The sequence below is a fragment of the Carassius carassius genome, chromosome 39 (genome assembly GCF_963082965.1).
Source record: "Carassius carassius chromosome 39, fCarCar2.1, whole genome shotgun sequence".
Classification (NCBI taxonomy): domain Eukaryota; kingdom Metazoa; phylum Chordata; class Actinopteri; order Cypriniformes; family Cyprinidae; genus Carassius; species Carassius carassius.
The window spans coordinates 21,969,905-21,994,779 of record NC_081793.1 but is presented as its reverse complement, the minus strand read 5'-3'; the positions used below and the strand labels follow the sequence as shown (position 1 = coordinate 21,994,779).

Genomic DNA, 24,875 nt, shown 5'->3' with positions numbered 1-24,875 from the left:
AATTAAATTATAGTGTAAGAAATAATTATTAACTAATTAACTAATAAAAACCTAAAGGGAAGGATAAAACTAAAAATATAATAAATCTCAAATATTTAAAACATTAAATAATTAAAAAATATATATTAAACATTAATAAAATGAAAAATAATAAAAGCACAACATGCAATATATATATATATATATATATATATATATATATATATATATATATATATATATATATATATATATATTTATTAAATAATGAATAGATGTAATAATACTAATAAAACCTGAAATTGAGAATAAAAATGAACTACAACAAAGATAAAATAAAACTATATATGTAATGAAATAAAATAGAAAATGACAATATTGAAAAAAGAAATGCACGACTAAATCAAACCACTGTTGCTAAAAGTCTATAAAAAATTAAACAAACACAGTTTAATTATATAAAATTATACAGAATATATAAATGAAAATAAAACAGATTGCTAATCAAACCACTGTTGCTAAAAGAAATAAAATATTAACATTGAATTAAAACAACAATAAAATAATAAAACCGTACTACTACTAAGTAACTAAAAATATAATCAAATACTCAACCATAATGACTCATTTACCACAAAGTAACTTAAATGTGACGGCAAAAAGATGGAAAAGTGAGAGAACGCTTACTGGCTTCTTGGAGTCATCCACTTCCCTAATACTGAGATTTTCCAGAGGAATGATCCCTCTCGGCTCTTTATCCTGGAAACAGATGCAGAAGAGGAAACACATGTGACCACAGTAAAACACAATGGATGAGTTCTGTTTGTATTGGAACATTCAATCATTTAACTTCAGTAAAGCAGATTCACGTACAGTGGTGTATTCAAAATAATACAGACAGTTGTCCGTCAATATGAACCATCTCCTCTTCCACGTCTTCACCCGTCCACCTGTGGATCAGACAGATGTGAGTATAATACGGATACACTCGTCCAGGTCTGTATGAGTATTTGGTTGAGAATAATAGTGGTGTGCAGCAGGGACATGAGGCACAGCAGCAGACAGACAGACACATGTATGGGACTCACTTTAGCAGATGGACAGCTCAAATGGCTCAAAGCTTCATAAACAAAACACAGTTAGCCCAAACCCATTGAGCCAGGCACAAGTTTAAGGTGTTGGTCACCAAATTAGTAAGAGAATGTGTTATGAAATGAGCCGACATTAAGAATGTGTCAGAATGCAGGAATGAAAGCAATGCTCTCTCCTCTTAAGGCCCACGGTCAGTCCGTTATCTCAATTAACAAATGATGCTGTAAATAACTGTAAATAATAATATTTTTGCTTTCTAAAACTGGTCAGCACTCTGTTGTGGTGTTATTAAATGAATATGGAATATAAATTAAGTGAATTTTTTTAAGTTTTTTTTTTTTTTACATGTTTATAAATAAAAAGCACAGCATGCTCATCAAACCTCTGTTGCTAAAAATATCTATCTATCTATCTATATACATTACTGTTATAAATGATAATAATATCAACAATAACATTTTAGTGAGGATCAAACAAATACAAAATGTAAATTACAGAATTTTTAGCCGCTATTACTAAAATATAATAACATTAATAATAATTCTAGCAGCTAAAGCACAGCATGCTAATATATATATATATAATTACAATGATTCATATGAAATAAAATAAATTAAGATAATAGAAATATTTAATAGAAATATAATTAGAAAAGGTTACAAAGTACAGGTATAAATTAAAAATAAAACACTAGAAATGAGGCCAGAACAAATTTTTTGAATAAATAAATATTACTTACATCACTTACATCTCATTACAAACTGCATTAATATTGTACCATTAAATCAGCTGTGCTCTCCTATAATTCCTGTGCTATCCATGTCATATCCGAACATTTTTACACACAAATGTATACTCACACGTCTATTTCTTGTGTGTATGTGGCATGTAGCATTCACACAACTGCATGTAAAGGCTGTGGAGTAGGCAGTGCTTAAACTGACCACACGAGTGCAGTAGAGACCAACAGACAGTAATGTTTAACAGACAGGTTGATCTCAAAGACGAAGAAAAGCAGGCCGAGAGTTTAGCAAAAATCAAAAGCCCATCATGAGCACGGCACAACAGCGCAGCGACAACACACCAGTTAAAAGGCAAACAGACTCGGACACTTTCATTTTGATTCAATGAAATGTCTGTCAAATTACAAAAATAAAAAGACAAATGGAGTAAATGAAAACGCAAAGCACCTTGGAAGCATAGCTTAATGGGCTAGCTAAAGGAAACCAGTGTAGCTTTACATACCTCCTGAAGAAAGACATCAAAACAAAAAAAATTGTGGAAGAAAGAAAAAAATGAAATTAACTATGAAAATCTGAACAAATACTGTAACAAAAGGCTGCAATAAAATAATCATGTGTGTCCGCCTGGTGTAAAATCCAGGCTGAGCTGAAATATGAGAAGCATGCTGATAAATAAATAGTTTATATTAGCTTTGGACTATAAAGCCTTTGGCCTCATGCTTCTTGGCTATTACATCACACACTGCAAGACATTCAATTCACAGATCTACTTACAATATTTATATGTAGGGCTGGTTAAATGCACATCCAGTCCCAGTCCTTTATCTTCCAAACAGAGAAAACCTCTCACTCACCCAGTTTGAGCAGCCAGCCCTCGCGGTCAGGGTTAAAGAAGGTGTGTGTGAGGTCATTGCCGTCGTCTTCAGGTATCTTGAAGGGCTCATTCTTAATGCTCTCGTAAAGGTTCTGCAGGAGTGTTTAAATTGAGTTGTACTTCAAAATTAAACCGAGTTTTAGTATTTAGAGCTTACAATTGTATGAAAAGCTTCATTGCTACTAGCATAACTTTATAAAAACCAATAAAATAAATTGTGAAAATAAATGCCTTAAATTTGTCAATAATCAGCCAACAGAAAATAAAACAAAAGAATAAAAACTAAATTTTTATAGAAAAAAAAAATTATATTAATAAGGAGCACATACATATATTATCAAACCACTTTAGCTAAAAATAAGTAAAATAATAAAAATAATAAACCTAAAAGACAGGATTAAAAAAAAAGTTAAAAAAACAAAACAAAACAATTAATATATAATAATAACAATGTATAAACTGAATAAATTATTACAAATGACAAAACTAAAAGACTGTGTGGGACACTGACCCTGAGCAGGTCTTCTGGCAGATCTCCTCCATCATTGATGCCTCTGTTCATGCCTATGAAGCGCTCTGCAGATGGCTTGTCCTTCACATTAGGGTTGTGCAAACTTGTGTTCAACATGATGATTGCAAATGAAAGCACATAACATGTATCTGCAAAAAGACATTTTAGCATTTACAAGAGTTTGTATGTAGGAATTTGCCCAAATACACTGAATTCATTTATGAACAGAAGCATGAGTTTAAACACTAATTTTGTGGCCAAATAGTGCTTAAGCCATTCATTTCATTACTAATCCTCTCGCAGGCCACAATTCATTACATGAAATGATTGAAGAAACTATTGATGCTAGGAACTTATTAGCAGTCAAGGAGAATATTTACGTCCAATTTAGAATTTTCTCTTGATAAAATGCAGCAAGGCCATGTGTAGCCACTTTGCAGAGCAACATGTGGGCAGCGTGGAAGTGCTCTACATCAGAGGCACTCTTTACAAGCATATTAGCAAGGCCAAGAGCATGGGAAATTTATGAAGAGAGCCCAAAACATGTATGAGTGGATGTGGGTGTAAGGAAATTGCAGAAAGACTGGGTCTCAGGGGAAAACAGCAGCTTTGGATTGAGATAGCCAGTGTCATTTTCTGCACGTTGGTAAAAATAAATAAAAATAACAAATAAAATAAATCATGCGGTGAAGACTTTGCAAATAATTCAAGAATTTAAAAACAATAGTTATTTATTAAGAAAAACATGAAAGGTACAGGCCAATATTGTAATTTGATAGTTTAATAAAAATTATATTTATACAATTTGATATTGTTACAACCTACTACAGAGCAAGATTATTATAAACACACACACACACCTGTGGACTGAAAGACACCGGGATTGCATTGACAGTAACGCTGGGCAAAAGCCTCCATCATTCGATCAATCTTCTGAGCTTCACCTGGTAACCGGAAACTCCATAAAAACTGTCTGCATGGAGCACGGGGAGAAATTAACTGTATTAATGAGATCATAATGACATAAAGAGACTATTGCATTCCATTTATTTTATTTCGAAAAAAAAAATAGTTCCAGTAAATCTGTTACATCTGGATCATTATATATTATATATTCCTTATAAGATAACAGTAATTTAAACACCAACCAAATGTCTACATTTGACCTCAAACAACCCATCTCCCTATAATCACACATCCCAATGCAATCACCATTAAGGCCGCACAATTATGACAACATTTAAATTGTATTTGCGATTATTAATTATGATTATCACAATTTACATTTAATTATATTTCCACCATTGTTTAAAGCAACTTCATTTTTATATGAAAATAAGCTGAAAACACTAACAGAACATCTTTTTGCTTTTCTATAGTTTTAATTAAGCCTCATGTGTCAACAATACATTGGATTGCTTTCTTCTTTAAAAATATGCATGGTATTATAATGTTATACTAAAACTAAAATTAAAACAACAGAAAACCCTTTAAGATAACTGGTAGAAAGAAAGAAAAAACATCAAGCACTAGAACAACATAAGTGGACCTAAAACGATTAATAGCCACTCTGAATGATTATGTAATTGTGGCATCCATAATTGTAATCGAAAATTGTATTCTATTGATTGTGCAGCCCTAATCAGCCCACATATAATCCACATGTCCTTTTAATAGGGAACTTTTTAAACTGTTTATTATTTGTACAATGTTTTAACACCTGCTCCAAACCATTCCACAACCTCACCCCACAAATAGAAATGCATCTTTTTAAAGTTGTTCTTATTTTAAGCTTTTTAAAGTTAAATTCTTCTCTAAAATTATACTCACCCTGCCTTTCCGTAATTTTTTTTTTTCAAATTTTCAAAGTAAATTATTTCTTGCAACGAGCATGTGTCTTGTGTAGTCTTAAATTTAACCAAATCAATGAACTTCAATATATGTGACTTTAAAAATAAAGATTTAAAAAATAAACGTTATTGATGATTCTAATTGCTCTTCTTTGTAACATGCATATTGACTGTAAATTATTAGTAGTAGGGGTTTCCAAAATTACCACACAATAACTGGTAATATAAGTGTATTATGTAAAACATGCATTGATTTATTATCCAAAATATGTCTTGATTTATTCAGTATTGCTATGGCAAATTTTGCTTTGTCGCGTTTCATTAGCAGTTTTAAATGCAGATTTTGTGGTCTCAAAATCACACTAAAGAAATTTATTTTTATGTACTCTTTCTATACTTATGTTGTCAATTTTCAATTCTACTTTAGTGTTTATGTTTTCCAAATAACAATCGTTGTATTGCTTATATTCAATTGCAATCTGTTTACATCAAACCACTGTTTTAATTTATTCATTTCTGTTGTAATCACCCCCAAAAGCTGCTGTAAATTGTCCCCAGAACAAAAAAAATATTTGTGTCATCAGCAAATTAAACAAATTTTAGTATATCCGATACTCTGTACATAATTCATATAAATTATAAACAGTTTTGGACCCAAGACTGATCCCTGTGGAACACCACATGTTATGCTCATATATATATACATTTATGTTCACCAATTTCTACAGACTGTTGCCTATTTCTTAAATAACTACTCACCCAGTCTATTCCATCCCCTCTAATACCATACTTCTCCAGTTTATTTAATAGAATGTCATGATTTATAGTGTCAAATGCTTTCTTTAAGTCTGTGAAAATTCCCACTACTTGTTTCTTATCTATACAATTTTTAATTTCAATAAGTTCCATTAGTGCCAAAAATGTTGATCTATTTGTCCGAAAATCATACTGACTGTCAACTAGAAGGTTGTGTGTTTCAATTAAATTATTAAGTCTTTCCGTAAAAAGTTTTTCAAGGATTTTGGAGAACTGGGGGAGTATAGAAACAGGTCTATAATTTGTGAAATTATGTTTATCCCCAGTTTTATATAATGGAATTACTTTTGCCATTTAAATTTTCTTTGGAACTTACCAGATCTAATCATTAATTAATAATAATCAATTTACCAGATTATCAAATACATTTGCTAAAATTTGCTGCATTTGTCAAAGGAGAACAACATCTAAGCATCTGTATTTTGTCACCTGAGTGCCTGAACCAGGTTGAGGTCTGTAAATTCATGAAGCTCCACAAAGGCATGAAGAACCTGAATATTGAACTCATCCCTGAAAATGAGAAAGAAAATTGACAGGAGATTCAGTCTTAGATCAACAGCAATGATGTTAAAGTGACATCTGATAAAAAAGATGGAGCAACTAGATTTGTATTTCCTTCAGAAAATGCCAGTGCTTGCAAAGCAGCAAAATAATACTGTTAGATAATTTTGAACTAAATTAATTACAGAAATTTTAAATTAATTTTTAATAAAAACAAAAAGCAGATGAATTTCACTCGAAACATATGCCACTAAAAACCTTCTCTACTGTTAAAAAACTCTGAATTACGGCTGTGATCCTCCTCTCAGAGGTGTCCAATGGCCATTAAATCTCACGGAGGGGATTACGTCTGGGATTACTGTCCGTGTATAACTACTGTAGTCCCTTCTTCAGTAAGGAAATGGGGCATGTTGATAATATCAATGAGCTGCGAATGCATTAACCCACTTTGGGGGTCCATCCATTAAGCTCTACTTCATCCAACTCAGCATTGCCATAACCTCACTTCAACAATGATCCCAGGATTCACTACTGATTTTCCTCAGGTGACACAGAAATCAATGTGTTTGTATTTATGCTGGTGTACATAAAAAAAAAGAGTTTTATTGAATGATTAAAGTATTTTGGAATGAGAGCTAAAACAGATTACAGCTGATTCTAGATATTTCAGATATTTAAAAAAAAAAGCCTAAATCTGTTTAACTTCCATTAATCTAGTTTTTGAAATGAGTCTCTTGGGCTTACCAAAGCTGCATTTATTTGATAATAAATACAGTAAAAATAGCAATATAATATGATGTGAAATATTACTACAATTTCAAAAAACTTTTCTATTTTAATTTTTTTTTTTTGTTATCTAATCCTGTGATGGCAAAGCTGTCTTCAGTGTCACATGTCCCTTCAGAAATTATTCTGATATGCTGATTTGGTGCTAAAGAAACATTTTGTATTATTATCAATGCTAAAAGCAGTGCCATTTAAGATTTTTGTCTAAAAATATTTCTTCCACGTTTTGAATGCATTTATTAAGACTTCAGGAGCTCTGTTTTTCTCAATTTTCAGCAAGAAGGACTCGTTCTTACCTTTCACCCAGATAATCTCCGATGGCTGTCTTGTTGAGGCCCTCACCCTTGTAGAGGAATTGAGCAATATGTTCACAAGTGTTCTTCAACAATTCATTCTCTATGAGGAACTGAATACCCTGGAAAAAAAACCACATCATTCAGCATAAAGATCTTCCAAAGCAGTCCTACACGTATACATTATAGTTTCACAATACGGTGTTAGCAAAGTACATTAAAAAACATCAGTCTCTTTCCTCTGCTCTCATCCTGCTCTTTGAACTACGAGATTGGATTTTAGTAAATCTACGGAAATGAACTGAAAATTGTGTGGCTGCGTGATGCTCAGCGTGTGCTTATGATAAAATGTGCACCCACACGAGATCAAAGGTTTAAATATGCAAATTGGCAATGCATTTTATGTAATGGGGGATCATTTCCTTTACCAAAGCATATCAGAGAATGTCTGTGATGGAGAAAACTTCAAATACAAAAAAATAGATGCTTTTTGTATTACACCCCAACGCTTGTTTACCTTTTTGGGATCCATGTTAAATTTTTTGCGGCCTATAGCGATCTGTTTACTCCGCTGCATGTTTATTCTGTAAACACAGAAAGATGAATGCGTTATTAATGCTGGGTAGGTAAGACAGCTGCAATCTAAAGATAAAACTCAGGGAATGTAGTTGTTCAACACCCACGCCAGTCAGGGCCTCAATGACATCATTAATAACCATACAGCCAAATGCACTTTTGGATGGTGGTGTGACAAGTAATGTTGAAAGCCACAGCCTGTAAAGATCTGCACACTACTGTACTTTCCATTGTGGCCACATGGCACCACTCGAGGTGGAGGAGGAACAAAGAACGACAAAAGAATTTCATAAAAGCAAGGTTAACGACATGGAACACTTTCTGAAAATGGGTTTCTTCCATCCAAATGGCCCTCATGTGAATCACAGTGGGCGTTCCTGTTAAGTGTTCATGGCCCCAGTGGGATCATGCATCATGTATAATGAATGGGCCTGATTCAGTTTGATGTATATTCTTTGATGCGATTCTTTTTGGTCTAGGACTATGGGTCACTGAACTCAGGCAGTATCGGGGCCATTCACACAGAAGGTGTTTTTGCATTGAAAAACTGTTGGAACTGGAGAAATAAGCAATGTCTTTTTTAAAGTTGCACCTCTTTTAAATTTTTAATAAAAAGTCTAGAAATGTGAGCGCAATGTCAAACACATTTGTCTAGTGCATGTTTACAAGAAAAACTACGGGAAAAAAAGAAGCGCAGTGTAATATGAAAATGTGTTCTGTGTGAACATTCCCTCATACTGCAATAAATCAAAGTGTTAAAATTCAACATTAGGATACATCCTTTTTTAAATCGTTTTCCTTTATAAAATGTAAATGTAAATAGAAACATACTGCATGACATAAATACACATTCTTGCAAAGTCCCGAACACATCATCTCAATTGTCAATTTACACAAATTACACCCTCTCTTACCAAAACAGCTGTACATAATTCACAAGCCTCCCCTCCCGTAGGGGGCACTGTCATTAAATATTCAAACAGGGGATGGGAAAGACTGAGGATGTGTGTGTCATTTCTCCATGGTTGCTTATGAGTAAATGGAAATGTGCATTTGAGTGTGAATATGGCAGAATCATACAGCAGACACCAGCTGAAGGTGGTCAAACTGGATTGGACTGCTCTAAAGAATGAAAAATTAAATCACTCATCTTACCTTTCTTGAGTGGAGCCAAGACTTTCGATCTCATTTGTCACCTTTGCTATCTCATCCTTCAGCCGCTATAAAAAAAAAAAAAAGAGAAAAGAAAAATATGGCTAAATTAATTGAAAGGAGAACCGAAGGTGGAGCTGCCCTCTGACGTCCCTTTCAAAGTCAGTCTTCCACAGGAAGTGATGGAGAGCAGTGAATATAATAAGATGAACACACAGAGGATCATAAATATCTAATAGGATTATCAAGCATATGAAACATTCAATCATGGCACAGTGTGGCACCTGCATTAGATATCCAGATGACGTAGCATTTGTAAGAGGGAATAGAAAGGGAGGACAGAGGTAAAAAAAAAAAATGAGGTAGATGAGCAAGAGCTTGGTGATAAGTGTGAGTGTGACTGTATGAAAAAAATTCACAATGACTTCTCTCTCTCGCTCACTCTCTCTCTCTCTCTCTCTCTCTATATATATATATATATATATATATATATATATATATATATATATATATAAAATTAAGATACTATATTTATACTATAATAAATATTTGCTTGTTTGTCCTTTAATTATTTACTTTATTAACCTTATAAAATAATAAAACTGATAATAAAACTGTCAAAGAATTGTTAAATTTATAAATATATGGACACCTCCTGTTAGTGTTAATATTTAAATTAATATATATCTACTTAAAAGGGCATGTTCAATTGAATGTTTGTTTTTGCTTTGGTATTAAAATTTGTTTTGAGAATTGTGATATTTTGCTGGCATCAATTAAAAGCATTTTGGTATCTTGCCACACAAAGTGTGTATAAGTAACAAATCCACATTAGATACATGTGACTTACAGCAGCAGTGTTTTGAATGTGGGTGAGCAGATGTATGTTGCTGGTGTATTATTGTAAATGCACTTTCATTTGGTCTATATAAAGTGAACTATACTGTATGATCCCGATGCGAAACTTTGTACTGTACGCATGTATAGTCAGTGTGTGTGCCAAAATAACACTCTCAGCAATCCATCTTCCTGAAGCAGCCAAGGCACAGATCAATAAGACTCATATTATCAATCCTCCAAGGATACGCACTCACATACACACAAATGCAGACACACACACATATGCCCTTTTGACCTTTCTCCGCTATACATTTTGAGAGTGTGTAATGACCCCGAAACCTCATGACAGGAGTGCAGCCAGAAATGCCTGACCCAGACAAGCGCTTTTGGTGCTCTATGTAGTAATGTGCTAAATAGAGGTCGACCAATTTATCGGTTTTGCCGATTAATCAGCACCGATAGTTGATTGCTGGAACAATATAATTACATTATATTCGCCCTGAATCGTTGTTAATGTATATAATAAATTGTATATTGAGCATTTCCATTGAAACGTTTGTCTTTCTGTGGCTCTAATAAAGTCTGTATGGTTAATTATGGTTAATTTATAGAGCTATAATATATATCACTCTTTCTGTTTGCTCCATTTTTTAAACACTGAACTTCAAACTTATCTTTGCCTCATTGTTCATTCTTGAAGTAAACTTTTGTCTGTCTGGTGAATAAATAAACCGTTTTAGACCGCTGCTCGAGTTGTACGCGACGCGCCCGGAGTGTGTGTGATACCGGTGAGTTCTCCTAGACTCAGCGCTGCTCTTTTATTAGATAATCATAAATGTTCAATAACAAAAGCAGTTCAAGTGTGAGAGTATACATTGTACTGGTATAATTGTAGGGAACTATGATTTCCGCCTTAACCGCGGAATCCATTCATAAAAACAGAATTCACAGTTTAGCGCACGTGACGCTCGAGGTGATTTCAGCATCTGCTCTCTCACAAAATGAGGAAGAAAACACATAAAGAACATCTCCAGAACTGCTCTGAGAGTCACTTCATGAGCATCTGACCGTTTGATTTGAGCAAAAGCATCATATTACATGCACAGAATTGTAAAGGTTTTCATTTATTTTGCAACCAGTCAAAATAAAAGTCCGGTTTTGAAGTCTATTGTTCAGTAGAATGTACATAGCCTGCTACTAATACTAAAATGAAACAAGCATTGTTTTTTAAGGAATAATCACACAACATTTCTTCCATGTTTTAATTTTAATAGTAAATCCCCCTTGTTTGCCCAAAAAAGTTTGCTTAATTTTAAGTAATTAAAAGACAAATAAAATTAATGTTTCATGCCTTGATTTGATAACAATAAAAATGTAAATACACAATTTTTGAGGGGGAAAATCATTAAGCATCTTTAAGAAAATATGATGTGATGAGATATGATGAGAGACAAAACATTTCATAGGGCCCTAATCATGTAATTTTTGTCACTACTTTTTTTTTGTAAATAAAGCACTATTTTATTTTTTTCAGTATCCATTTTAAACACTATCGGTTAATTAATCGGTATCGGCCAGTGTGGTCCAACCTAGCTATCGGTATCGGCAAAATCCAATATCGGTCGACCTCTAGCGTTAAATAAATCAATGAGTTATAGAGAGGACAATCTTAGAGGGCTGAAGAGTCCAAGAATATGGAAACGAAGAAATCGTGCTATTAATCTGCAACATTTCTAGCCTTAAATACGTCCTGTTTCGGTCTAAAACATCTTTAGAAGGCATGGAAAGTCACTACAAATAGTCCAGTGAATCAGACTTAGTTTTTCTGAACTCCTCTCAGAGCTCGTAGACGGCTGCGGGCACAAAGATGGAATGAAGTAGTCATGATGATGTTTTAATGTAAGATTATGTCTTTAACTGAGCAAAATGTCTTTATTAAGAAAAATACTTAAAAAAAAAAAAAAAAAAGATCACTTTGGCTTTAATGGAACCACACTCTATTAGGAAAAACAATACATAAAAAATAAAATCAAGTAAATGCAATTGTCATAAAAGCACAAAATATTCCTAACCATTACTTGTACCCTTATTCCTCTACTATCTATATTTCTCTAAACTTCAAATATCAGACCACCTATTAATCCAGAGATGAGCTATCACACACACAGCATCGATCCGCTTCGGCTAACCCTAATTGGACTGACAGAGGCGATGGTATCTTCGATAGGGCCTTCAGGGCCTGCATCACATAGCACCGGACACAAAAGACAGAGCCAGATTGGCTCCGTCAAATGTCTGAACACTGCCGGTTCAGTGAGCGCAAATAAAAACCATTTAGTCCAGACAGCCAAGCATCCATTTTCAAACTCACTGGTTATTGTAGTGAAAATCAGAAGCACTCTGGGAAATGACAGATGTTTACTTAAACATAAGGGCTGAAGTTCTGTTTCACTTGAGAGGTCTAATAATATAGCAGAGCTGACCTGATTTAGATCTAGACTCCGTGTGAGAGAAAGTATCCTGATCAAAAAAGCAAGGACATCTGGAGAAACACTCAAAGGATTGTGTCCAACAGCATATTGGTGTTTGTCTTGGAATCAAAAACTAACATTTCACTGGTATTCACCACTGAAATTTTGGTATGGTTACCCATCATGAATGCTGTACCGCCCCACTGCCCAAAGGTAGTCTTGTGTCTTCAGGTCAGAGGGAGGGTCTGGTGGAGGGCAGCATCACACGACTCCTCAGGAAGAGTGTAAGAGGGTCTAGAGAGGAGGTGGTCTGCTATATTGAGCTGACTGGATCAGTTTTCTCTGATCATGACCCATCACAACCTCCACTCATGTGAAGGAGAGACTGGGGTCTTATAACGCTCCAGTTAACTCATCTCATACTGTTTGTCGGCGAGACAAATTCTTCTACTGTCTGTCTGTCTGTATCTCCACATTTATAGAGAGTAAGGCAAAAAGAAATCCTCTGCTACAGGCTCATCCCAGGAATCTTACTCAGACAGACACCGACATTTTTCAACAACAAAATAAAAAAATTCATAAAGCTGAGCTTTTACTGACTCTTATGGCACCTCAATTGCTTTGCACAGTTAGAAATGTTAAAGCTTTAAAGTGTAATAAGAAAAAAATAAAACATTTTTAACTACTTTCGACAGATATTTTGACATACACTACGAAAACTTTAGTAAGACTGTATGTTTTGTTTTTGAAAGAAATTAATATTTTTATTTAGCAAGGATGCATTAAACTGATCATAAGTGACATAAATGAGCATTACAATGTTACAAACTGTTTCTACTCCAAATAAATGCCACTATTTTGAATTTTTTAATTATCAAAGAATCAGAAAACAAATTTTAATTTTAAAATATTAAGCAGCACAACTGTTTTCAACACTGATAATAAGAAGAAATGTTTCCAAATGAGCATTTTAGAATGACCTGAGGATCTGGTGAAAAATCCGCTCAAAATTCTGGAATAAATGACATTTAATAAAGTTAAAATAAATCAAAAAATATATTACAATAGAAAACAGTTATTTAGAATTGTAATAATTGTAATACATTTATTTTTGATCAAATAAATGCAGGCTTGGTTATTATGAGATCTGGACTGAGCAAAAATTAAGACGTCAGTATCAAGATTATCGGCTCTTGTATAACACATTTCTAAATCTAATGAAATGAAATAAATATCAAAAAGCAATAAATAAATAAATGTCTAATTTAATAGGAGTAAAGATGATTAATCTAATAGAGAGGCTTATGGCAACCGGGAAATAGCAGGAGACTAGAATGGAACTGGCAGTTAGTGGCAAAGAGGAATGCCAAAGATATGCCACCAAAATTTATTTGGAGGTTTACATGATCGATTAAATCATTTAAGAGACGCAAGGGACAGTGGGTTGGCAGGAGGGGCATTATTGGTTGACATTCCAGTTGCTTAATAGAATCAGCATAATTGAATTTGCTGGACTTGGCTTGCACCATCTGCTCCAAAGCATAAACCCCCACCCCCCCACAAGCCAGTTGTTAGTCTATACCCCTGGGAGGGACATCCCATCAATCCTGTACACTAAAACTGTACAGACAGGGTCATGAAAACCCCTCCCATGGTCCAATTTCGATTCTCTACAGGTCCAACTCACTCTAGCTGCCTTACCCAGGGAAAAAAAGAGGGGGGATAGAAGGGCGTAAGGTTGATTTGGTGAAATGAATTAGTATTATAAGACACCCATCAGTTCAAAGAGCAAAAACACTCAAAACTAGCAACACTAGCTGATGATTTACATTATTTTAGGGGGAAGAGGAAGTAGTAATTTCGGAGAAATAATGCGATATTACCTGTATGTCCTCTAGCAGCTCCTGTTTTCGTTTCCTAATATTCTCCAGTTCCTGCTTCTCCTCTGGCGTCAGGTCATCCGGTACTATGTTTGGAAACAAACAAAAGCAAACAATGAGTGTTCAGATGTCCAAACGCGAACAAACACAAATATGCAAATGGTCACGCTGCGGTCTCTTGACCCAAACATTTCTGCACATTTCTAAGAGTTTACACGGGCCATCAAAATATTTTCGGAGGAAACCGAACTAATTTAACACGAAGTGATGTGCAACAGAACAAGGGAGATTGTTTGAGGAGGGGAAAGTGCCTGAGGCAAAGCACTGCCTCTGAGACCCAGACCAACTTAGCAATCAATAGCTTGAAAAACAAAGAGATGTTTATATGGGCCTCTGATCAAGAACATCAGTTAGTTCTCAGGGCAAAGCAGAAAGTTGTACATTTAATTAAATGCTTTTCATTTAAGCTAAAAGCTATTTCGAAGAATTTGTAATCCCCAGTCAGGACAACATCACTGATATTTCCCAAATGGGTTAGGAGAAAAACAAAACAGTTATCAGAAAATATTATTTCACAACAAGCGATAAGAGACTTCTGTTAAAAATGAAATCTAATGAATAGACATGTCAGTACAAGAAAACAATATACTAGTTTTCAATAAATAAACACTAAACATTTTTAAAAATGCAATACTATCATAAAAGCAGTTCTGATGCGCTCTGGAGAGCTCTGATGATAGAATTTGCAGAACACAAAAAAAAAAATATGAACCTTGCATCCATAAACCCAAAGATTTCTCTGAAGCAATTCAGTTTAGGTGCTTTGTTCAAGAGCACTAAAGTCAGTTCAATACGGTTCCTCCCGATTCTGCTTGGTTTGGCTGATGCCAGTCAGAGAAAGAATCTTCACTTTTCAATCTTAGTAAATTACATTAAGATATTAATACAGCATGTATGAATTTAGGGTGTTTAAATTGATTATTTCTCAAAAGCAAAGTCTTGATACTTGGAAAAACCACTGAAGAAAATTCTGTATAAAAAAAAAAGAAAGAAAGTAAGAGATGTGACCGATTTCTGTTATCAGTTATGTTTAAAACATGATTGACAGTGTCTCCAGATGACATGAAGCCATTAATGTCCAAAGGTCATTTGTCTTGATCCAGGCATCTCTTTAATGGATTTGGGATCTAAAAACAACACAGGGCATCGGAGGACATCAGACCTTTAAAAACAAAAAAGGGCAGATTCCTTTGGTATTGAAAAACTCGTAAAAAGTATGTCAAGATTAAAGCATTTAAACTCAACCCTGACCTTACCAAGCCATGTGATCAGCTGACCTCCCAATAAAACAAAACAAAGACACTCAGTCATATGATATGATGGCCCTCACCTTTCATGTGACCCCATTAAATCCCTTCCTGGTGGCCCGTATGGCAGTCTGACCCTAAAGAGACCCTACTCCAGCCCATGGACTAATTGATTCCTTGTTCCATTTACACCATCACAAAAAAGTAAGGTAGCCATGGTTCTCTCATACTGCAAGCATGGCAACAGATAACAATCCATCAGGATCTGACATTAGCTGGTGAGAACGTCACCATCGTGATGAAGACGCATCTTCCTCCAAACCTACAGCCTGCCCACATGATCGGCCTCACCAATCACATGGATAACCATTTTTCTGAGCGGCTGCTTGTCACTGTGGCAACGCACTGCATGTTTCTCCCTGCTGAACTCAAGCTGGGATGTTTGACAGGCACTCTGTGAGCAGAAATCCCATCCAAAAAAAAACAGACCATCCCTCCTCATTTTGCAGAAATTAGTATTGCAGCCTCCTGCAGAAATCCACTAGTCTCGCCTGAGGTGAGGCTGGAGTTTACAAGTAGTACACATGTTCCTGGAGTCGATATCAAATAGGAGGAAAAGGTCACTCAGGTATGAGTGAGTTCAGGCGGCTGTGTTAGTAGACATCCATCACAGAGGATCATTTCAGAGGAACTGAGATAAGACTTTATATTAACACACATTGTGGAGTTTCAACACAGAGCCAACTCCACTATAAGCTAAATTTGCATTACAAGCATTTTTCCCCAAATATACAGGCATCACTTGTTTGGATATGGATTTACATCTATGGAAAAAGCAGCTCAGAGAACAACTGGAGGATATCTTGAAGTCTTAAAGAGACAGCTCACTCAAAAATATTCTGTTGAAAGCCGTGAAAATTATACATTGGGGTGTAAAATACGGAGTATAAAAATACTGACAAAAACATTTAAATGGTATGTGTTATGTATATAGCCTATTATATATATATACCATATTATATTTGGTCTATCTGCAATGTGAAATGCTGTCTGACAAAACTGGAATGTTATAATAAAACATTATAATAAAAATATTATTATAAAACAAATCCGTAGATATGGCATTATGATCAACACAGTTGCTTGCAGCATAGACATCATTATTAACGCAAGCTTTCTGGCTACACTGAACACTGAGAAACAGTCGGTCAAAGTTTGATTCTCTTCACACATACACAAGACACTATAAATTGTACCCACTGTGAGGCCCATTATGCATCTGCACACATTCAGGCAGTTATTAGCCGAATGCTTCCTTATGTGCTTGCCATTGAAAACACAAAGCTTCATGCTAAAGCTGCATTAGCATTTCATTAGCACATTCCTAATGAATCATTAGAAGCCAAAGTCCTGGTTTAACATTCATGTGAGCTGAGAGAACAAGCTAAGAGCCATTTAAAGATTCAGGGAAATACTTTTGAAAACAATGACTGCAAATTAAATTTTTAGCAAAATTGCAGACTTAAAGGGATAGTTCACCAAAAAAATAGTTCACCTCTCATTTACTCAACCTTAAGTGGCTCCAAACCTGTATTGATGTCTTACTAGGGCTGTCACTTTTGAGAAAAATCACATTCGAACGGATATCGAATATCATGCAATGTATTTGAATATATTTGAATATCTACGTGCCCATATTTTTAACTTAATGTTTGAAACAGGTTATCAACTTGTATGAATATCAACTTAAATGAAGTGCCACTATGCATAGCCCACAACATTAGGCTACATGAAAAAAAAAAAAAAAAGATTCAGAACAGGCACAAAGAATAACGTGGCTGCTGTTAAAGTTGTCACGTTATTCTTTGTGCCTGTTCTGAATCTTTTTTTTTTTTTTCATGTAGCCTAAAGAAGATATTTGGAAGAATGTTTGTAAACAAACAGATCTCGGTCCCCATTGACTACCATAGTATATATTTTTTCCTACTATGGAAGTCAATGGGGACCGAGATCTGTTTGATTCTGTCATTCTTCCAAATATCTTCCTTTGTGTTCAACAGAACAAAGAAACCAACGTCCGTTGCCATGATTTTTGGAATGACTGATCGCGAGAGGAAAAAAATGACGTTTTAGTCGCATAACATCGGTTAATGGAAACGCCGTCATTTCGCAATAGTTGTTTATCGATATTTAGAAAAAAAACACTAAAGTTTTGCACGAATCTGTAATAGAAACGCGACAGCGCTTAACATAGACTTACTTCTCAGAGTTATGTTGAGCAGCAGTGTTCATTACTAACCATTCAACTCCGGATTGATTCTGGAATCTTCACTGGGGGAATACAATCTGTAACTAACGCATGCTCATGTTTTGATTCAGATCGTGTTCGAAAAGGAGGGGCTAGTCGTGCGTGCCTCCGTTGTCAGTTTGTGAGAGGGAGGGAGCAAGCAGCGTGCAGCTCTACAATAAAATACAATTGTACCCATATTAAATAGTTTTAAAATCTGAATCAATCGGTGGCGGTCAGCGTTGATATTGTGGCGGGCCGCCACAAATTAATGAATGTATGGGAAACCTTGTAGAGTGCCCTCTACTGGATAAGATGGCAAAGAATAAAATAAAAAACAAACAGTCTAATCATAGACTGTAAAAAATGCGCTACACATGGCATTTTAAAAACCGGGTAGTTTATTTATATTTCTATTACGGATATTTCACGTCATGTTCGAATGCATATTCGAATATCGAATAAAAAGTGACAGCCCTATTTCTTACTTCTGTTAAAAACAAAAGACGATGTTTTGAAGAACATTGGTAACCAAACAGTTGACAGTAGCCACTGACTTCCATAGGATTTTTTTTTTCGTAATATAAAAGTCAATGTCTACCGTCAACTGTCATCTTTTGTGTTAGAAGAAAGAAAATCATACTGGTTTGAAAAATTAATAGTGAGTAAATGAAGACAGAATTAACATTTTTGGGTGAACAATCTCTTAAAAAAACCTTGAAAAGCAAATATCATAGGGCTAGACCACGTTCATTTTTTTAAATAACCAACAGGCTTTAGATACAGTTACGGCCATGACTATGATTTGCTACTAGTTAGTTGCTGTTGGGGTCTCTTGCTAGGGAGTATCAGATTGTACTAAAATTCGTAGTGCAGAAGTCATCTTCAATGTTTTTGTAACCCACTTACCCGAACAAAAAGATATCAAATTTATATGTTACCTTTTAGGAGCAAAAGCATAAATGGCATAAAAGCATAAAAGCACAAACTACAACCAATTCGGATTTCATCGGGTCTTCAATCTCGATCTCAAAATGAATAACACACTGTCAAAGAGCAAAATTATTGGATGAATGTAAATAAAGCAAGAATAAAAGCAGGCTTTAGACTGTCAGACATCACACCAGTTGCCAGTAGCTGGTTTGATAGAAAAACGTTTATTCATGAACTCTTCTAGCCTGGCTTGAGTTATCCAAATTCATAAGCTGAAGCTGGACGTCACTGGGACCATGTTCGGCCATGGCAACAAGGTTTTTATCCCAGCTGGAATGCACCCTCAACCACGTGAAAGGTACCATTAATTTCCAAGTCAAATGTTGGTCCAAACTCGCAGGCAGGTGCTACTACCACAGAGACACATGTCTGCCTTTGACATTGATATGAGCATATAAATCTTCAGGGAGAAGCCGTTCTAAATCGATGTCAAAGAGTCGTTTTATGAGAGGTGGGGTGTCTCTTGTGGGTTTTTATTTTGTGTGTGGCCACAGACCTCTTTATAGCATTACTGTTTAATAGAAGGGTACTATGAAATGCTTTCTTCTCCATTTATGGCATTTGTATAGTACACACATTGTGTATAGCTACGACTTATGGTAGAGAAAAGTTTGTGAATAGACATAAAAGAGAACTAAAAGAGTTTGTAGCAAAACCCCTTGATTAACATTAGTTGAGCAATTCTTGGAAAAATAGACATTATATGGAAATAAAAAATGAAAAAGTATATAATTATCTTTTTGTATAAATATGTTAGTAAGTTGAAGCACTAAACTGATAAAAAATGTCTTTAAAAAAACAATTAAAGCTATACAGAAATTTAAAAAAGACAAAATGACAAAAGCACATTGAAAAATTATATATTTTTTTAATTCAAAAGCAACTAAAAATAAAACAAATGCTAATTCAAACATTAAATAATACTATAATAACAAATAATATCAATAATAATAAATGTTTAGTATTAATACAAAAACTTTCCTTCTCATATTAAAAGGTGCATGAATCAACATTTAATAGAAGTCAAGTCAAAGTAATTATAGTGTTAAAAAAATGGATTCTTACTGTCATCGCAGCCAGATATATTTCTAAAACGAGATATCAAACTAGGGCGAGCACTCCTGGGTAATGTGATCCAGCTCTAGCTCAATTTTACCAACGGTGCCCTGGTATCACCAGGTTCTGGTTCTATGAAAAGGTTCCTGCGGTGAAAAGGGAAAGAGAACGTGTTCTAACATTATGGATTAATGTTAACGTAGGTTAATGTGGATTAATGTCCTATAATCCACTGCAACAAGTGAAAGAAAATTAATTCAAGACGGCAGTGAAAAAAACGCTAACTAGAGACATCTCAAAGAAGTTCAATCGAATTGACTATTATGTTAATTGCTAGCAACATGCTAACATAATATGATACCACATTTCAAAACCCAAAACAAACTGAAGTATGTACACACCGAAATGTATCCCATAACAATTTATGCACACACTACATTGTCTGCAGTGCAGTATGGGCGCTATAGAGAGTATTAGTCTTTTCTTTCAGGTCATCTACTGTCATTGCACAGCACCAGCTAAAGATCTTGTTAGCAAAGTACTTTAATTGACAAATGTCACTGGTAGTGTGTCAGGCAACAACGTTTGAGCTTCTGTTTACCATATTTGAGGATGCTAACCAGTGATACTGTCAATGTTTTTACAGCAAGCTAGCTAACAGAACAATCGTTTTAATGTGACTTTTGATGGCAACTCTATTGCCCCCTTGAGTATGGAGGTTTGTTACCGCCAGTGGGATGACATTTACTATACACTAGCCAAACATCACATTTGGTTTTTTTTGTATTTACAAAGTAAAGACTCATACACACTAGGACGATTATCGCTCGTGCTTATCACCAACATTTTATGGTGCACTTTTGTGTTCATACCCAATCAATTTTCGCTGGCGATGAGCCGAGTGAATGTGCAAATTCACTCCCTGACATTAGATACCGCTTAATGAAAAACAGAAATACCCAGTACACATCGAATCCTATTTGATCTGCAATTCCTCTCCATAAAAATTCCTTCTTATCGAGATTTTTGTAGTCGCTGTCGCATTTGTTATAAAGCCCTTTGTGTTCAGACACCAATGAGACCAGCAGCTCTACATTCATCTTGCCTCAACGCATATTCTTGGTCAACTTACTTCCTCTTCGTCGTTAGTTATCAAATGTGCACAGCAAGACCGTTTTGTGCTTGAGCACCACCAAGTCGTGTTTTACTGTAACTTCAGCAGCTCCAGACATGTGAACAAAACTGCCAATTTCACTAGGGCCTTTCACACAGATTTAGTTCCAGAACTAAATGTACAGTACTAAAGTACTGGGACGATTTTGTGCGAACTATTTCCCGGTAAAATTTAAAGAGTTGCGTTCGCACCAACAGTGTGTACTAGGAAATGACGTAAGCCGGTCGACAGTGATGTCATTTGTTCACGGCGTTCAACAACGTTAACAACAGGAGGATGGAGGACCCTGTGATCGGAGTTGTATTTTTGTTGTGTCTCGCGGGTTTCACAATAATGGTCATGGAATGTCGACGTATACTTAAAATGACTGAAAGAACAGAAAGGAGGATTAAGAATCTCCAACGACAACCGGCAGTCATGCATTTGCTACAAGTGCCTGCACTTCAGTGTCCGTTCATCTATTGCTGTTCATCATACTTGCCAAATAAGTTGACACAATGTTGAAAAATCATGGCGGGTGAGGGCATTTTCTAATCAGTGTCTACTTATGTCACGGTTAGTACCAGTTGTGATGGTTAGACCCTGCTCCGGAGTAGGAGCTAATTTGGTTCTCAAAAAGGCAGTCCGATTCTAAAATCACACCTAGTTCCGGTGGTGCAAAAATGGCAAAAAGTGGGTAGTTCCACAGTTAGTTCTGGTACTATGAAAAGGTTCCTTCCTTCGGTGCAAAAGGCCCTAATGATTGGCCAGTTTTTAAAGTGGCGCGTCAATCCAAAAAAAAACAAGGCCGAGGTGTTTTTTTGCGTGTCTGTGTGCACACTCACATTGGCACCCTTTGTTTAGTCACGAGGAGTTAAATGTCGGTGATAATCGCACACGATATTCGTCCCGGTGTGAACAAGCCTTAAAGGGCAGCTTACTAGGTTTTGCCACAGAGCCAATATACTAGCCTACACCACAAAACTGCAACTATAATCAAGTATCTTGGTTCAAACATCAGTTGATACAAGAACACCCACTACTTGCTCCTTCAAAGCATTGTCTCTGCAAACACACTGATAAAAAAGGCAGCTGAAGAACACAAGCCACAGATCGGAATAACAGCGTAATCAACTCATCCCAGAAGCTCATACAAAGCCTCCATCTAAACACGCTACAAGTCCTGTGGCTGCCACGAGTTTCCTGATGTCATACTGACTCTCATTCTACGATGACTATTCAACTATGCAACTATGTCGCAGGCCATCCACAGGCCTGCAAAAGAAACTGGCAATGAGTTTGTCAAAGTGTGCATTTGCTTTATAAGATGTGTCACATGCACTGCTATGTTGAGAAGTCAAATTATGAATGAATGCAAATAACTATAAATGCACAAAAAAAAAAGTCAATATACCTGAGTGAAATAATCCGGTAATCCTGAATGACAGTTCTAAGCCTTCACAATTCCATTTTCCCAGTACCTTATTTAATCCATTTAGAGTAATAAATGCACGTTTATGCGTTGTTGTTGCCCTGAAAAACCAGTAGAATCATAACTCTCAAGATCTTCCAGTAATCTTCAGCATTCAGTGTGTGAGTGGAAGTGATGCTACAGGAAAATGAAGCAGCCAGTTTGAGATCTCAACTGCTCTGCTCTCGGCACAAACTCTGCTGTGTGTAAAAATGACCCCCTCCTCTCCTCCTCATGTTCTTTCTCTTTATTGCTCTCTGTAACCTGCTCCTCTTGTCTCCTCCCCCAGCACACACACTCATTTCAGCACACTCAAGAGCTCCACTCTGTGGCTGTACAGAATTTTGCCCCCGTGTTATTTCAACTACTATTTAAAATTTTGGGTTAAGGAAGATATATTTTTTTTAAGAAATAAACACTTCTATTCAGCAAGGTTGCCTTATATTGATCAAAGGACAAAGGTGACAGTAAAGACATTTAGAGTGTTACTTCAGTGTTTCTACATTTAATTGATCACAATTTCAACTTATTTGTGTTACACAATTTTTTATTACATAAACTTTTTTTTAATATATATTAAGCAGCACAACTGTTTTTTAGCATTACCTCTTGAGCAGTGAGCAACAATGATTTCTATAAGATCATGTGATACTGCAATGGCTTCTGAAAAGTCAGCTTTCACAGGAATTAATTACATTTTAAAATATATTAAAATACAAAATTTATTTTAAACTGCAAAATTATGTTACAATATTACTGTTTTACTGCATTGATTACTGATTACTGATTGATTACTGATCAAATAAATGTAGCCTTGGTGAGCATTAGATAGTTATTTTAAAAACATTTTTTAAAGTTAAAAAAAATATCTAAAATATATACAGTACATAATATAAAATAATATAGCATTTTTACTTATTTGTTAAAATGAGAGATATTCAATGGCTAAAACTGTTTATATTTAGAAAGCAAAGCAGGATGGTCGATGGCCAGTTTAATAAAGATGTGTATAAATACAATTTACATCAATTATGATCAATATTCAATCAAAATGTAAAAAAAAATCTTAAATCTATTATTTGTTAGAACAGGTGCATTATTTTTTGACAAAGCTACAGTACAGAAACACAACAGAAACTACAGAAACACAAACTACGGACAATACAACACTGTTTTAAATAAAAAAAATAAAGAAATATAGTGTGTATATATATATATATATATATATATATATATATATATATATATATATATATATATATATATATATATATATTTTATCCAAAGCGACTTACATTGCATTCAGGCTAACAATTTTCTCCTATCATGTGTTCCCTGGGATATATATACACATACACACACCGAAAGAGACAGAAAGGAACAGAAAAGATGATTGTGTACACGACTGCATTGTTCTGCTCTGCTTTTGTCTCATTCTTTTTCCATCCACAATAAAAGAGGCAGAGAGCAAACATGCCTCTCCCCCGTGGATGTGTTTGCACTCAGGCATGTTGTGGTTTCTGTCTTATTGTGTCCAGTTTTCCCTACATAGTTGTGGCTTACGATATAAATGCAAACAGCACAATCACTGTCCTGTTTGGCCTGTTTTCTACTCCGCAAGACCAGCTTTGGTTCCCCGACCAGAAAAAAAAATCTGATCTTGACGTGACCTGAATTCAGTCAGTATTTCTTGCACCACACAATAAAAATATAACTCAATCACACAGCAGAAACCTCTAAGGACATGGATTGCAGTGAGAAATGGAAAAGCCGCTCCCAAAGGAGACTGACCATGGAGACAGGCCTTACTTAATCTAGAGGACTTGATTTTGGGTTGCACCAAGTAAAGCCACCGCTGACCTGGATATCCGGGGTAAGGAGGGTACGGATGGAAAGAGGATTGGTCTCAGCCACCCACTTCCCAATGTCAATACTGTCACAATGAAGGGAGTTCAGGTCAAATTAAACACGTCACTCAACTACTTTTTGTGATGGATCTTTTTAAAGCCTAATTCCACATTAATTCAAGTTGCTCAAAAATTTTCTTTAACATTTCCAGAAGAACAAGAAACACTGGTAGGACAAATCCAAAAATTATAAATGGAATTTTTTTTCATAATAAATAATTTAATTTATTCAATTATCTTGAGATCTATTTAACTAGATACAAATAAGGCCATGTGGGAAATTGTTGCCTTCACTGCAGCTTAAATTAAGCCTTTTTTAATTCCCGTCTTATCCAGA

General features: G+C 35.2%; 1 protein-coding gene across 4 annotated transcripts in view; it reads right to left on the bottom strand.

Moving 5' to 3' along the window:
• The window catches only part of LOC132121630 (cytohesin-1-like), a 60,288-nt gene that overhangs the window by 2,085 nt on the left and 33,328 nt on the right, over positions 1-24,875 (bottom strand). For 2 of the 4 annotated variants that reach the window (XM_059531229.1, XM_059531228.1), the window contains exons 2-11: positions 14,368-14,450; positions 9,177-9,241; positions 7,963-8,029; positions 7,449-7,567; positions 6,295-6,375; positions 4,060-4,172; positions 3,200-3,348; positions 2,668-2,780; positions 853-931; positions 667-738 (exon numbers count right to left, since the gene is read on the bottom strand). In XM_059531229.1, coding sequence (XP_059387212.1) covers positions 667-738; positions 853-931; positions 2,668-2,780; positions 3,200-3,348; positions 4,060-4,172; positions 6,295-6,375; positions 7,449-7,567; positions 7,963-8,029; positions 9,177-9,241; positions 14,368-14,450 — 941 coding nt within the window. Of the gene's footprint in view, positions 1-666; positions 739-852; positions 932-2,667; positions 2,781-3,199; positions 3,349-4,059; positions 4,173-6,294; positions 6,376-7,448; positions 7,568-7,962; positions 8,030-9,176; positions 9,242-14,367; positions 14,451-22,574; positions 22,711-24,875 lie in introns of those variants that run through there. The other 2 variants (XM_059531230.1, XM_059531227.1) reach the window with 2 other exon arrangements.